Here is a 12,843-nt window from a genome sequence, read left to right on the forward strand (position 1 = left end):
GGTAAAAAGGGCATCTCTATGAAACACAGACTTGCTAATTTTCTATTTCGGTATCGCACAACCCCTCACAGTACAACTGGTGTGACCCCCGCTGAGTTGATGGTGAAGCGTTGCCTAAGAACAAGATTAAGTCTGATTAAGCCTAATCTGGCACAAGTTGTAGAGAATAAGCAAGAGAAACAGAAAATGTATAAGGATTTGAAATGTAAGAGGGAAAGATCCTTTGTAAGAAATGACAGGGTGCGGGTACGAAACTCAAGGGCTAATTCTAAGACTGATAAGTGGATTCCAGGCACTGTAATTAAAGTTTGTGGGCCCAGAACCTATGTAGTTAGGACAGGACACAAAACTAGATATGTGCACACTGATCACATGATAAGAGCACATGATAATGTACCAGATGATGTCAGTGAGCCAGATGTCGTGGTGCCTGAATCAAGTGGTCAGAAAATAAATGATGATAATGTGAATCCTCTCGATAGTACCTCTGAACCACATGTAGATCTGCCTGAAAACGAGGATACTGTTGTATCTCCTTTAGTTGTAAGTAGTCCACCTACAGTATTGCGAAGATCTCAAAGGATTAGAAAACCAGTTGTTAAACTTAACCTGTAACTGTAGGTTATCACTATGTCTTGGGTATAAGTGCATCCTGAAAATCTGGGGGAAAGCAGTGTAATATATTCGTAACCGGAAGTTGTGTTAAGCTGTTGTATTACCCAAGATGCTTAGAGAATAAAGTTGTTGTGTTGAGCAAGCCTAGTCAACTTGTCTTGTTATGTCACCGAGCCATACTTTTGCTAGTATGTTTCAAAACCCACCTAAATAATTTACTGTGTACATTAAATATTCCCTCTATGAATCCAGTAACTTTCAAGAGTAGAGAAAATGAGATTGAGCATGCAGTAGAGCAAGTAACAAAGAAAAGTTGCAAAACTGCAATGTCAGAAGAAAGAAATGCTGCCATCAAAAGTTACAGAAAGTTATCAACTACTTAGTCAAATGTTTTACTTATAGCGTGTCTCAAAATAAGGGAAATCCATCAGCACTTCAAAAATCCTTAAAAAGCATTCTACCACATTCGTTTGGAGACCACAAAAATTGCAATGAATCGTGGTGTGGTACCAAGAAAGACCCTATTAACTATAAACACTCTGACTTACCCTATGGCAAAGATATAGATCTCTATGGTGATGATGAAAGGAAAGCTTTGGATAGAATTTTTGATGAATATTGTACTGACATAGTAGTTGCAAAGTTATCACCTGGGTCAAATTCGCAGAGAAATGAGGCCCTAAACAGTGTTATAGGCTCAAAAAAATCCCAAAATCAGATACTATGGTGGAAGTGAAAGTAATGACTTCCAAGTGGCCTGTGGCATCTCGCAAGTAAACCTTGGATATCAGTACATTAGCCAAACACTTGAGAGCCTCAACATTGAACCTGGTATACACTGTATCAGCTACATTGAAAGGATGGATCACAAGGCTACCCAAGACAAACTAAGAAAAAACAGCATTAATTTCAAACGCCGAAGAGCTCAACTACATAAGCAGAAGTCAAGCTAAGGAAGGAAACACATACCAAAGTGGAATAGGACTTAACCTGGATCCAAACAATTCTACCAAACTGATCCAAGAATTCGACATCATCAATTTGAAAATTTCAAGTGAGGAGCTGAAAAACTTTGAAACATGCATTCCTGAATTAACGATCAGACCAGTGGCGGAGAAATTTCCCTATGACAGAAACACTGTTTACAATTTCATCATGTACGATATTGAAACAAACACGTCTGGAAAAACCGCAGAAATATGCCAGCTTTCAGCAGTTGATCGATCAGGTTTGCACTGTTTCAACGACTATATATTACCTTTGAGGGATGTAGATATTCGTGCTACAAGGGTAAATGGTTTAAGTGTCCGAACAGTCAGAGGCGTCAGGACTCTGTTCAAAAACAATCAACCAGTCGAAACTGTGTCACTTGGAAAGTCACTCGAAAATTTCCTAACCTACTTGCAGCTACTTGGAGAAAACTGTCAGGCGTGTGAAAGGCGATAATAATATTTATACTGTTTTAATCGGGCACAACTCTCAGGTTTTCGATAATCCAACTCTTCTTCGTCAAGGTGGACATCAACTTTGTGAAAAGCTTTCCTGTCTTAACGTTTTCTTTTCTGACACTCTCCCTGTGATGAAGAACTTGGTCAAACGTAAACATCCCTCTCTGGTCTTACCGGATGGTTCCACAGTTAAATTAAATCAACAATCCATTTATCAGACACTTTTCCATGAGCCTTTCCCCGCACACGATGCAATGGAGGATGTTAGAGCTTTAAGAAGAATAGTCTTCGACTCCCGTTTGAACATTTCAGAGGACATGTTGACAGAGAACATGTCAACAACACAGTACGCAAAAAACGACATGAAATACCTTGATCGTCGCTACGAACTCCTGCAGACGTTCCGAAGAACGCTTTATCATCCAACAAACGCGGAATTCCCCATCAAGCAACAGATTGCTGAAAAAATAGCCGGAAGTGGCATTTCATATCGAGATCTTAAGAATGTTTTCGAGAAGTTCGGAGCAAAAGGCTTTGTTGGCGTATTGTCTCCGCCTCCATCTTCAGCAACTAGCAAGGCGCCACGAGTGACAAAAACAACCCGTATTCTAGCCAAGATCGTTGAGCACTTCAAGGCAGTGGAGGAAACCACAAGTTAAAACGCATTTCCATAAGTATTACAACACTTATTAGGTATACTTTTCGCCGTCGTGGGAAAAATAAGCCTCTACATCTCGACTAATTTTCAACTAGCACGTGCGAAGGAAGCGAAACGTGAGCATGCGCAGTACCGTAACTTGAAGAATTTCTATTTTGATGACGTCACGAAAATACAGGGGTCTTTGGGTGATCTAAAACGCATATTAAGGTTACAGTATACCTTCGGGCCGGCAATTTTCTTCAAATTTGGATTTTTGGGTCAAAATAGTGGTCGAAGAATAATCTCTAATTTCTGAAAAAAATTTTTGAAAAAGGCTAAGTATTGGCGGAGAAATGGCGGTTTTACGTTTTCACCGGAAGCAAAAGTTTACCTCTTGATTGACAGCCCTATAGCGCGTATGCAATCAACCGAGGCGATTTTCGCGGGAATTACCTATATGGATGTCACGAATTGACTACTCAGTTGATCAGCATTGTTGTTCTGACTACCCAGCATCTTTGGTATAAGGCGTGTCTCTATTAAGTTATAAGTAAACATAGACCACGTTTAAACCATGGACCAGTTCGAAAAAGCGAAAACAGCGAAGAACGAATGAAAATACATCAATGAGTGAAGAAGCGAAAGTTCGCCACGCGGATGAAGCTATAGTTATCGTATAAGGCGGGCAAATATTCGTGGTAAGAGAAAAGAAAGGTTCTGTAAAAATTTCGGAACTTGACAGCAATAACAGGGATGCTGAAAGAGACTCTTCTGATGAGTCCGATATCGACGAATCGTCGGACTCATTGAGACCATTTGAAATATTATCCATGCACAGTTGCCCACACACAGTTGCTCTTCGCGCTTTCTTTTGTTTGTTTCCTTCGCTCAGCCACTCTAGCGTTCGTATCCTTTTTAGTCTTCTCTATTTTGCCAGACCAGCTTCAAGAAAAACCGAGCTACAGAAAAATTATCTCTCTGCCTTCGGTTCCTTGAGCGCATTGCGAAACACAAGAGTTTTTTAGAGATTCGCGCGTAAATTTCACCAGGAGGTTAACGGTAGTAAACTTTCCCTGCACTGATTGGCTTAGTTATCTGAGAACCCAGTTGAAGGCGTTTGTGGGCGGAGTTTGTTTGTGAAGCAGAAAATTTTTCTTAGCGCTGTTTTCTCGAATAAATTTTTTCACTTGAAGCAGACACTTTAAAGAGTTATAGCTCAAAGGGAATTTGTTCAATTGCTCATTTGGACAGTGGCTAGTTTAACATATAAACTACAAAAGCGTGTCTGGGAATTGTTAATTTCGAAATACTTTTTCTTCGAGAGCGATTTTTGTACGATCACTCCACATTTTTTTAATCTTGTTTCGAAAATGTTCTGTAATTTTTTACTGCAATTGAATATGCCAAAACGCAGACACGTTTTTTAAGCGCTTTGCGCCCTGAAACCGAGGAAAAAATTAAATTGGCGAAAAACGAAATTCGCTTTGACTTGTAGCTTTCGAAAGGTGATTCGGGCGCTCGCATTTAGTGGTCGTGAAAAATTCGACAATTCATTTTCTTTATAAATTCTTGGTATAGTTTGATAGCCAGCCCCATAAGCTTTAATTTGATACAGGGGTTTAGGTATCTACAGCTTAAACTGCACGCGCTACATCGCTTGCGCGCGAGACACCCCTGAAGGTATACTGTAACCTTAAGCGCGTTCCAGACGGTGAATTTTTTTGAAAATTCGCACATGGATAGGATTTTTCTTGTTCTCGCTGTTAAGCAAAAATCATCAAATTTTATACATACATTAATGTAATATGCGTAAAAAACGAAAATTGCGAATTCCTCTGAAAATTATGTACAGATTTTCTTGTAGCTTTGTCAGTTGAAACTCCTTGTGTGTTAACTGTGTTTCCCCCAAAACAAAGAAAATTCACCGTGTAGAAACCTAGAAACACCGTCTAGAAGTCAGGCAGGTTAAAAAAACAAGCCAAGCATTTCTATCAGTAGTTGCCATAGCAACAACATTTAGGTTCTGAAAGTGTCTTCAATACGTAGCCTAAGGCTGTAGGTTTTTTATTATTGACCTTCTACCGAGTGCTATGTTGTAAACATTTACCAAGGGAGAAATTACTTATGCATATTTAATATCCAAAGCTTTGTGAAATACTATATAGAGCCACCTTAAAGATCACAATGTTCGTCTTCTCTCTGGCTCTGATTGCGTATTATAACACTCAACGCGAAGCACGTCACTCCCAAAAGCTTAGCGAAACCTAATTTGATTGTCAAGCGAAATATGAGAAGACTGACTATAAATTTTCCGAAATTTAGCTCAGTTGCGGTCAAAGTTACCAACTATCTTGAGTTCGTCGGAACACAAGCAAAAGGAATATTAATTAACCACAGGGGATTTAAAAGACACCCGAAAGACCGCTCGCGCTCTCGAAGAAAAATCACTCGTAACAAACAAATAAACGAAAGACTACCAACTATAGTACAAAATATGAGAGAACTCTCCGCTACGTGCACTTTTTCAGTTCAGTGACTCATATAAATTGAAGTGGCTTTCGACAAGAATTGGAGTGTACATGTCATGGATATTTTACATTCATTCAAGTCTTTCAGCAAGGCTCCTGAATCTTCACGGTTCAAGAGATTTCCAACATAAATATAAACGTGACGAAAACCTGATGAAGGCATAGTTATATCGGTATATGAACAATGTAGTTACGTCATACTTTATCTTATATAAGCACGTTAGCCTGGGCACTCTTGATTACTTTATTAATCCTTTGTAACTACCTTCTTAAAGAACTACGTCCATTTGGTCAGGATCTACATTCTTAAAAACGGCTACTGACCAAGAAATTTATCAACATCTCAGCTTCGGGTTAGTCGACGCACAGGGAAATGTTGTTTAAGGACATGTTTTCGATGTTTTCCGTGATTGGTGCATTTTTGCCACTGGTCAGGTCAGAAATAGTGTCCACAAAGTATGGAGACATTGAAGGTCTTGTGACTTCGCACCCGAATGCCTCGGGTCCGTTTAAGTCTGTCAGCAAGTTTCTTGGCATTCCTTTCGCCGCTCCGCCGATTGGAGAGCTCAGACTAAAAGCCCCAGTGCCACCAAAAGCTTGGCCGAACGTTCTCCAAACGAAAAAGCATGGAGACGTGTGCTGGCAGGGTACATTGTTGGAAATTTATATCAAAATGTTCGCTCCAAATTTCACGTACAGTGAAGACCGTTTGTATCTGGATGTCTACAGCCCAAATGTCAGCCAGAGTTTGCCCGTGCTGTTTTATATCCACGGAGGAGGTTACGAGTACGGTACAGCACTCACATTTCCCAGCGATCTTTTGGCTCTTCACGGTGTAGTAGTAGTTGTGATCCAGTATCGTCTCGGACCATTTGGATTCTTGACGACCGGAGATTCTGCGGCCCCTGGAAATTATGGAATGTTGGATCAAGTCGAAGCACTCAAGTGGGTCAAAGACAACATTGAACGTTTTGGCGGTGATCCCAGCAAGGTGACCATATGTGGTATAAGTGCTGGCGCAACAAGTGTGTCCCTCCATCTCATGTCACCTCTATCTAAGGGTCTTTTCCACCAAGCCATTGCAGAGAGTGGAGTGGATTTGAGTCCCTTTGCAATTCAACCCGTTGCGTCGGCTCTCCGTTTCGCTACTGACCTTGGTGAAAAGCTAGACTGTGCGACAAACGATCACAGCACAATGTTCGCCTGCATACTCCAGCAAAAAGAAGCTTCCGACACAATACCCTTTGAGATGACTGATAATGTACGCTGGGGGCCAGTTGTAGATAATCACTTTCTGCTTGACATCCCCCGGAGCCTACGAGAAAAAGGAGACTTCAGGAAAGTAAAGTTTATGATTAGTTTTACCAGTCAGGAGGGTGTAGGAGGCCTTGGAGCGATGGCGAACCGGAGCTTTGGAATGGCGGAAAGTGTGGATAACGGAGCGAGTCCCTCATTCTTCAAGAAATTTGTAACAAACTTTGCGCATTCTCTAAACGGCAGGTGAGTTGAAATGTTGTTTCTAGGTTCAGATGTGTAGCAGCTTCCGTAAGCTTGTAATTGTTTTCGGTTCGTAAGCAATTATTCAGATTGTTATACCGACAACTCAAATACGTTTTCCGATTGGAGGAGAACGAGTCACGTGTCGTGGGTCAAAACTTACTAACTCCATCGGGAAACAACAACTTGAACTTTCGACTAGCACATGATCAGGTTGTGCTCCTTGAAACCGAGACAACTTTGTGAGCCAGCCGGCGTCAAACAAACGATTTCTTTGCAGTGTTTCTAGTTTTGAGTTGGGAGGTATAACAAAACACTTAATGAATGGTCCCGCGTAAAGCTTCGCCTTGGGGAACATTGAGGGTCTCAGGGAAACAAAACTCACTGTTTCCCTTGGGCAGTCATTAAGTGCTTATTGTTTTGGGGCTAGGGACATTGTTTCTGTTGTTTGTTCTATTGCCCTCTCAAAGGGTATCAAACCATTCATGTGAGACCTTACGAGAGCTACAATCCCCGACCCTTTTATTAGGTTATCGGGCTCGGTGGTCTTGCTGTTTATTTTGAATTGTGTTAAACCTGGGGAAGAGTGGGGGATGGCATAAACTATGCGTTTTATTAAGTGAGCCAGTCACCAGAGCGGTGAAATGTTAAACTATAAGGCAAAGCTATCTTGATCTAACTCGCCTTCTTCACTCTACATCCGCTTGTGGTTATATCTTCGAGAGATTCCGCAATAATTCAGATGTCCTTTTCAACTACATTTTTATCTGAAAGTTTTGTTTTATGTAAGCAATTGGAAGAGCGTTTCTTTTTTCCGGTTCTCTGAATGTTCTTCTCTTGAAAAGAATTGAGATATTTACAAACACAGGTCTAACTTAAGCAAAGGTTTTATAAAGCATAAAGAAGAAAAAATTAGCGATAAGAAAGAACAACGTTTGGGTGACATCGTGACGCCATTTTCAAGTTCAAATGCAAAAAGATAAACTCGAAAATGGTGTCACGATGTCACCGAAACGTTGTTCTTTCTTATCGCTAATTTTTACCTGATTACGGTCTAACTTAATTTATGTAAAATTACCTGTAAACCACAATCCTGGTCAAAAGTCTTGGGACACTTTGCACTTTTGCCAACATATGGTCTCTCTGTCCAACTCCCCCTCCCCACCCCCAACACAATGTTGATATCCGTTCATCGAAAGTAGACCCACTATTCCAACATTGCTTTGGGGGAGGGGGGCTCGGAAAATTGAATGATGACTTCCATTTTGTCAAGTATGCCAAGAACTTTTGGCCAGGATTGTCTGTCCAGTGTTTCTGTGCTTTAACGCTATTAATTTAGAAGATATCTACAGTCCAAGTTGAAAGTAAAATCCAAATGAAGCGGCAAGTCATTGGAATAATAAGTTTCTTGCTTCTATCTTTTTCCTTTATGATGAACATCCAACAACAATTGTTCCGTTTTCCCTTTTCAGAAGTAAAACCGCCGACCTCGTCGCGGACGCGCTGGAGTTCATGTACACGCCATGGCCTGATAACAGTGATAAATACGCACTGAGAAGTCAACTTGTCGACCTCATCGGTGATCAAATTTTCACTGCACCAAGTCACGAGGTTGCTGATATTCACAGCAAATATGCTTCAGTGTACATGTACGAGTTTGCTCACCGTCCAAAGAACGCCAGTATTTCCGCTGAGTGGATGGGAGTTGCTCATGGCGAAAACGTGTTTTTTCCCTTTGGAATCCCACTGTGGTTTCCTAGGTATGACGCGGCCGACAAAAACGTCAGTCAGTTCATCATGGCAACGTTCGCAAACTTCGTCAAGACCGGTGATCCAACGCCACAACCAGTCAGCGGTGTTACGTGGGAGAGGTACAACTCCACTCACAGATCTTATCTGCGAGTTGAAACCAAACCCAAGATGGCGGCGGCGTTTGCTCCTCGCCGAATGGCTTTCTGGAATGAGTACTATCCTAAACTGCAGCAAGCGAAGTTTGATACCGAGAAGGAGGTGGTCAGCGGTGGAAGTGCTGGTGTTGCCATAGGAATGGTTATTTACATTGCACTCGTCATCGCTTTTGTGCTGTTCTGAATTGCAATTGAATGACTTCGCTAAGGTGCAATGACTTGCTTAGGCAGCTATAAATATGATATCTAATATACAACTTAAGTGCTAGTAATAAAATTTCTTTAACGGCTACACGACAATAAATTATGTAATACCGATTTTAATCCATGCAATATTGTCGCTCAGACGCGATTTGTCTAAACGCGTCACGTGACTGAATATGCACCAGCTTAACCTGGGCAATATCCGAATGATATTCCGCAGTCTTTTAAAGTGCGCGTGTTACGAAAAATATTCGAAGGATAATAAACACAATAGCCTCCATTTGACTTTGAAAATATGTTCGGGTATATTTGTCCTTGCACATCATCTATTCCTCAAAACTCACAATTTTTCCTTGAACTACTCTCTCGGTAACGGTGAGCTTCGAGGAACAGATAATGGCTGCGGACAAATATCTGAGCTTATTTTCTCGAAAAATGGAAGCTATTGTTTATTTAATTATTGGATGGGATGCATTTCATTTTGCTGAACTACTTGACCGAGCATTTTTGAAAATTAGGTTTCCATAAAAGTATGCTGATTGAAGTTTTTTTGCGCCATAACCATACACTATCTAAGATCGAAAACTACGCAGTTCTTACATAGTAACTACAGTTGTTTTCTATATTATATATTTCTTTTAAAGTCAATCATCCGTTAAGAGTCCATTTCTCATCCTCTAAAACACACCAACAAAAGTGACTGTGTCTTGTCTTTTCTTCAGTCCGGCCATAGTTTGTTTGCTACGTAATTTAGAGTAATTACGGAATAGCATTATTTAATAACTGATAAACATTCAGGAAGTTAGTTTTACAATTTTCATACCGCATGTCGTAACATCCCACGTTTTCAATACAAAATGTTTTACTTGATTTAAATTTCTGCAACAAAGTCCTTCAGTCCTTCAGTTCCTCAGCCTTTCAGTCCTTCAGTCCTTCAGTCCTTCAGTCCTTCAGTCCTTCAGTCCTTCAGTCCTTCAGTCCTTCCGTCCTTCCGTCCTTCCGTCCTTCAGTCCTTCCGTCCTGCAGTCCTTCCGTCCTGCAGTCCTTCCGTCCTGCAGTCCTTCTGTCCTGCAGTCCTTCTGTCCTTCAGTCCTTCAGTCCTTCAGTCCTTCAGTCCTTCAGTCCTTCAGTCCTTCAGTCCTTCAGTCCTTCAGTCCCTCCGTCCTTCAGTCCTTCTGTCCTTCAGTCCTACAGTCCTTCAGTCCTACAGTCCTACAATACTTCAGTCGCCCTTGTTCTGTCCTTCAGTCTTTCGTTTCTTCAGTTCTTCCGTCATTAAGTCTTTCAGTCCAAATTATACCCATGCATCATTTTTTGCAAACGAATTATTTCGCAATAGTTTTGACGTTATTACATTGTCGAGAATGGTATAAGAATGGTAAAGAAAGTAACTGATGGCGTTTATATTGCTGTTCTCTTGGAAACTCTCATATTTACGCTCTTTCGCAATAACATTTCACAATGTTCACGCAATGCGGGCAGGATAACTTTGACAGACCAGGCTGGTGAGCTCAGCGATCTGAAATGTGAGGTAGGAGGTAGTTAAACTCACTGGTGCAATGCATGTTTATATTATATTATCTTAAAAGTCATGTACTAAACATCACACTATTAAGCGGCGATTTCCTGGTTCAAATATATTGTACTTTCGATTAGTTCGAGACAGTATTGCGAATGCCAAGATTCAACTGGTCGTTCATAAGTTTATTTAAAGATCACAACATTCGTCTTCTCTCTGGCTCTTACTGTGAACTGTAAGACCCAATGCGCAGCACGTCAATCCCAAAAGCTTAGCGAAACCTAATTTGATTAACTTACAACCCTTTCTAAATATTCACTTTGATCACGGAATATTACGTGACACGTAAGCTTATTTTGTTTTGTTGATATAAAGATGAGTCACCTAAAGCTTAATTGTTTTGTTGCTTTTATTTCTTTTTTCACAAAACTTACAATAGGATAAACTGTCAAACAACAGCTCACATCCTTCAAAGAGTGCCAAACGAAATATGAGATAACTGACTATAAATTTCCCGAAAGTTAGCAAAGTTGCGGTCAAAGTTACAAATTACATAGTCTGTTCACAGACCTTCTATTTTGTCTTGAGTGCGTCAGAACACAAGCAAAAGGAATATTAATTAAACAGGGGATTAAAAATTAAAGAAACCCCGAACGGCCGCTCTCGCATCCCTCGCGCTCTCGAAGAAAAATATTTGGTAGCAAACAAATAAACGACAGACTACCTACTATAGTACAAAATATGAGAGAACTCTTTACTTAGTACACTTTTTCAGTTCAGCGAACTCATATAAATGGAAGTGGCTTTCGATAAGAATTGGAATTTACATGTCATGGATATTTTACAAATGCCTTCAGAGTTATTACTCAAGTAAAACAGTCATCTGATGAGCTGATGACTGATCATCTGATGAGCTCATGGTTAGTCGTGCATACCCGATATTGTCGTTTCCCGGCCGACTGGCAAAGATTTTAGCAGTCATCCAAATATGGACACATCGAGTGGCATGGACCATCCCTTGACTCTAAGATTGGACATGGTCTGTGCTTTTCGTCGCAGGTCAAGTCAGCTGACGGGTCCAAGAAGTGTGGAGCCATGAAGATCTTTTGGCTTCGTTCCCTTAGCACCTTGGTTTCATTCAAGTCTTTCAGCAAGATTCCTGAATCTTCACGGTTCAAAAGATTTGTGACACAAATATAAACGTGACGAAAACCTGATCAAGGCATAGTTATATTAGTATATGAACAATGTAGTTACGTCATACTTAGTCCTATATAAACACGTTAACCTGGGCACACTTAATTAGTTTATTATTAAACCTGTGTGACTAACGTCTATTTGGTCAGGATCTACCCTCTAAAAGAGCTACTGACCAAGGAATTTATCAACATCTTCTTCGGGTTAGTATACTCACAGGGAAATGTTGTTTAAGAACAACATGTTTACGATGTTTTCCGTGATTTGTGCATTTTTGCCACTGGTCAGGTCAGAAATAGTGTCCACAAAGTATGGAGACATCGAAGGTCTTGTGACTTCGTACCCGAATGCCTCGGGTCCGTTTAAGTCTGTCAGCAAGTTTCTTGGCATTCCTTTCGCCGCTCCGCCGATTGGAGAGCTCAGACTAAAAGCCCCAGTGCCGCCAAAAGCTTGGCCGAACGTTCTCCAAACGAAAAAGCATGGGGACGTGTGCTGGCAGGGTAAAATGTTGGAATTCATGACCAAAATGTTCGCTCCAAATTTCACGTACAGCGAAGACTGCTTGTATCTCGATGTCTACAGCCCAAATGTCAGCCAGAGTTTGCCCGTGCTGTTTTATATCCACGGAGGAGGTTACGAGTACGGTACAGCACTGACATATCCCAGCGATCTTTTGGCTCTTCACGGTGTAGTAGTAGTTGTGATCCAGTATCGTCTCGGACCATTTGGATTCTTGACGACCGGAGATTCTGCGGCCCCTGGGAATTATGGAATGTTGGATCAAGTCGAAGCACTCAAGTGGGTCAAAGACAACATTGAACATTTTGGCGGTGATCCCAGCAAGGTGACTATATGTGGTCTAAGTGCTGGCGCAACAAGTGTGTCCCTCCATCTCATGTCGCCACTATCTAAGGGTCTTTTCCACCAAGCCATTGCAGAGAGTGGAGTGGATTTGAGTCCCTTTTCGATTCAACCCGTTTCGTCAGGTGTCCGTTTTGCTAAAGAGCTTGCTGAAAAGCTGGACTGTGCGACGAACGATCACAGCACAATGCTCGCCTGCATACTCCAGCAAAAAGACGTGGACATACAGAAAGCTTCCGACACAATACCCTTTGAGATGACTGATAATGTACGCTGGGGGCCAGTTGTGGATAATCGCTTTCTTCTTGACACTCCCCGGAAACTACGAGAAAAAGGAGACTTCAGGAAAGTAAAGTTTATGATTAGTTTTACCAGTCAGGAGGGTGCTACAAGCCTTGGAGTGATGGCGAACTGGAGCTTTGGAATG

General features: G+C 41.2%; 2 protein-coding genes and 1 pseudogene across 2 annotated transcripts in view; 2 read left to right on the forward strand and 1 right to left on the reverse strand.

Moving 5' to 3' along the window:
• LOC145488634 (neuroligin-4, X-linked-like) overlaps positions 1-12,843 on the reverse strand; it is a 198,055-nt gene that overhangs the window by 169,138 nt on the left and 16,074 nt on the right. The gene's annotated exons all lie outside the window — the stretch shown is intronic.
• LOC145486985 (acetylcholinesterase-like) lies at positions 1,339-8,819 on the forward strand. The gene is made up of 5 exons (XM_081465692.1): positions 1,339-1,388; positions 2,023-2,650; positions 4,849-4,900; positions 5,645-6,731; positions 8,201-8,819. The coding sequence occupies exons 1-5, from the start codon at positions 1,339-1,341 to the stop codon at positions 8,817-8,819; spliced, it is 2,436 nt and encodes an 811-aa protein (XP_081321818.1).
• LOC145488014 (neuroligin-4, X-linked-like) overlaps positions 11,806-12,843 on the forward strand; it is a 2,821-nt pseudogene continuing 1,783 nt past the window's right edge.

The sequence above is a fragment of the Orbicella franksi genome, chromosome 5 (assembly GCF_964199315.1).
Source record: "Orbicella franksi chromosome 5, jaOrbFran1.1, whole genome shotgun sequence".
NCBI classification, from domain to species: Eukaryota; Metazoa; Cnidaria; class Anthozoa; order Scleractinia; family Merulinidae; genus Orbicella; species Orbicella franksi.

Excerpts from the sequence above, each read along its gene's own strand:
- LOC145486985 (XM_081465692.1), top strand. The coding sequence starts at position 1,339 with ATGGTGGAAGTGAAAGTAATGACTTCCAAGTGGCCTGTGGCATCTCGC. Across the intron at positions 4,901-5,644 it reads GATCACAATGTTCGTCTTCT|GTGCATTTTTGCCACTGGTC; the intron begins CTCTGGCTCTGA and ends TTTCCGTGATTG. Across the intron at positions 6,732-8,200 it reads GCGCATTCTCTAAACGGCAG|AAGTAAAACCGCCGACCTCG; the intron begins GTGAGTTGAAAT and ends TTCCCTTTTCAG.